This window comes from Salvelinus sp. IW2-2015, linkage group LG24, assembly GCF_002910315.2.
Source record: "Salvelinus sp. IW2-2015 linkage group LG24, ASM291031v2, whole genome shotgun sequence".
Classification (NCBI taxonomy): Eukaryota; Metazoa; Chordata; class Actinopteri; order Salmoniformes; family Salmonidae; genus Salvelinus; species Salvelinus sp. IW2-2015.
Window position 1 is genome coordinate 10,234,797 of NC_036864.1, and position 1,693 is coordinate 10,236,489.

The 1,693-nt window shown below is 47.3% G+C and overlaps 1 protein-coding gene across 1 annotated transcript in view; it reads left to right on the plus strand.

The window, feature by feature from the left end:
* The window catches only part of LOC111951516 (netrin-4), a 43,191-nt gene that overhangs the window by 25,632 nt on the left and 15,866 nt on the right, over nt 1–1,693 (plus strand). The window contains exon 5 of the mRNA XM_070434730.1: nt 404–589. Within this exon, the coding sequence (XP_070290831.1) occupies nt 404–589 (186 nt within the window). The remainder of the gene's footprint in view (nt 1–403; nt 590–1,693) is intronic.

The window sequence follows — 1,693 nt, forward strand, 5'->3', positions numbered from 1 at the left end:
TGCCACAACGCCCAGGATCCTGAACGTAAGACCAAAAATCAGCAGCACACACACTCCAGAGGCTAAAGCAACAGCTCAAAGTACTTCAAAGCATTTCAAGTAGTATGTTGAACCCATGTCTGACTCACAATTTTTTTCCCCCAACACAACAATGGGCTTTCTCTATCCACTCACTCACTGACTCCAATCACAGCAAACACCTCACAACATAAACCACACACCGTAGGAATTCCAGAAAACAGAACACATACACACTGTATACAACACCTGAGGATGGGATCTGGTCAGGAAAAACTCCCGACCCTGCTTACAGCCATCATTGATCATAATGACCAATCAGTGCCTGTTTAGAGAAGATTGACAGATATCTGTGATTCTGATGTCCCGCCCTGTCTCCCTATAGAGTGTAAGTGTAACGGGCATGCCCAGAGTTGCAGTTTTGATTGGTCGGTGTGGCGGGAGTCCGGCCAGCGCAGCGGAGGTGTGTGTGAGTGTCTACACAGCACAGAGGGACGCAACTGTCAGAGCTGTAAGACTGGCTTCTACAGAGACCCCCAGAGGGCGCACACGGCCCAGGACTCCTGTAAACGTAAGACAAACTCTCACACACGCACTCCAGATGGCTAAAGCAAAAGCTCAATGTACTTCAAAGATTTCAAGTAGTATTTGAACCCATGTCTGACTCACATTCATTGGCTTGCTCTATCACTCACTCACTGACTCAATCACACAAACACTCACACACATAAACACACCGTAGGAATCCAGAAAACACGAGACACATACACACTGTATACACACACCCTTACTGGCAGAGCCAACTCATTCCTGCCCGGAATGCTGATTGCTGAGATCGCAAGCCGAGACGTGCTGGATAACGTCGCTCCTGATGGGCACCTGGTTCTTTGTGTGGGTGTGTGTGTGTGTGTGTCAGTGCGTGCTGTTTGCGTTCACCTGTGAGTCACTGGAGTGGTTCGTCATCACTAATCAACACAGTGGTGGCTCATGTAAGGAAAAGGAAAGGGAAAGGGGGATACCTAGTCAGTTGTACAACTGAATGCATTCAACTGAAATATGTYTTCCGCATTTAACCCAAGGGCCTTGTGTGTTGTTTGTGCTCTGTGAGGGGACTTAAGTAAACACTAGATACCCATCCTTAAACACCACAGTGGTTACATTCTCTGATTATCTGTCTGATTTGACCCAGTGAGCTCAGCCCTACAGTTATGCAGAAGGCTGGGGAGACACTGGCTGGTGTGTGTGTGTGTGTGTGTGTGTGTGCGTGCGTCACTGTATGCTTGTGTGCATGTGTTTAGGTGTGCCTTTAGGGAAGTCTGTAGCATGTTGGTATTTTCACATTGTCAACAAGTGAGAGTGGAACACGTATTTGGGGAATGTTTGTAGACAGGACATGTTTAGGAGGGGAACCCCAGTAATCTGACAACTGAGGAATTTCCCTCCGTCTCTAGGAACATATTTCCAATTCCAGGCATGGCGGAGCTCTTTAAAGAAAACACACAATCAAGCCGCAAGCTCACAGACACACAGTAACAATGAGCGTGTGTGTGTGTGAGATACATTTTTGTTTGTTTTCTAAGTGGGTGTGTTCTGTGGTTGTTCGGGCAGCTGCTCTGTCACGTATCACTACAGACCCATAATGTTCTCATTGTGAGAGCTCACTGCGTCAACACAA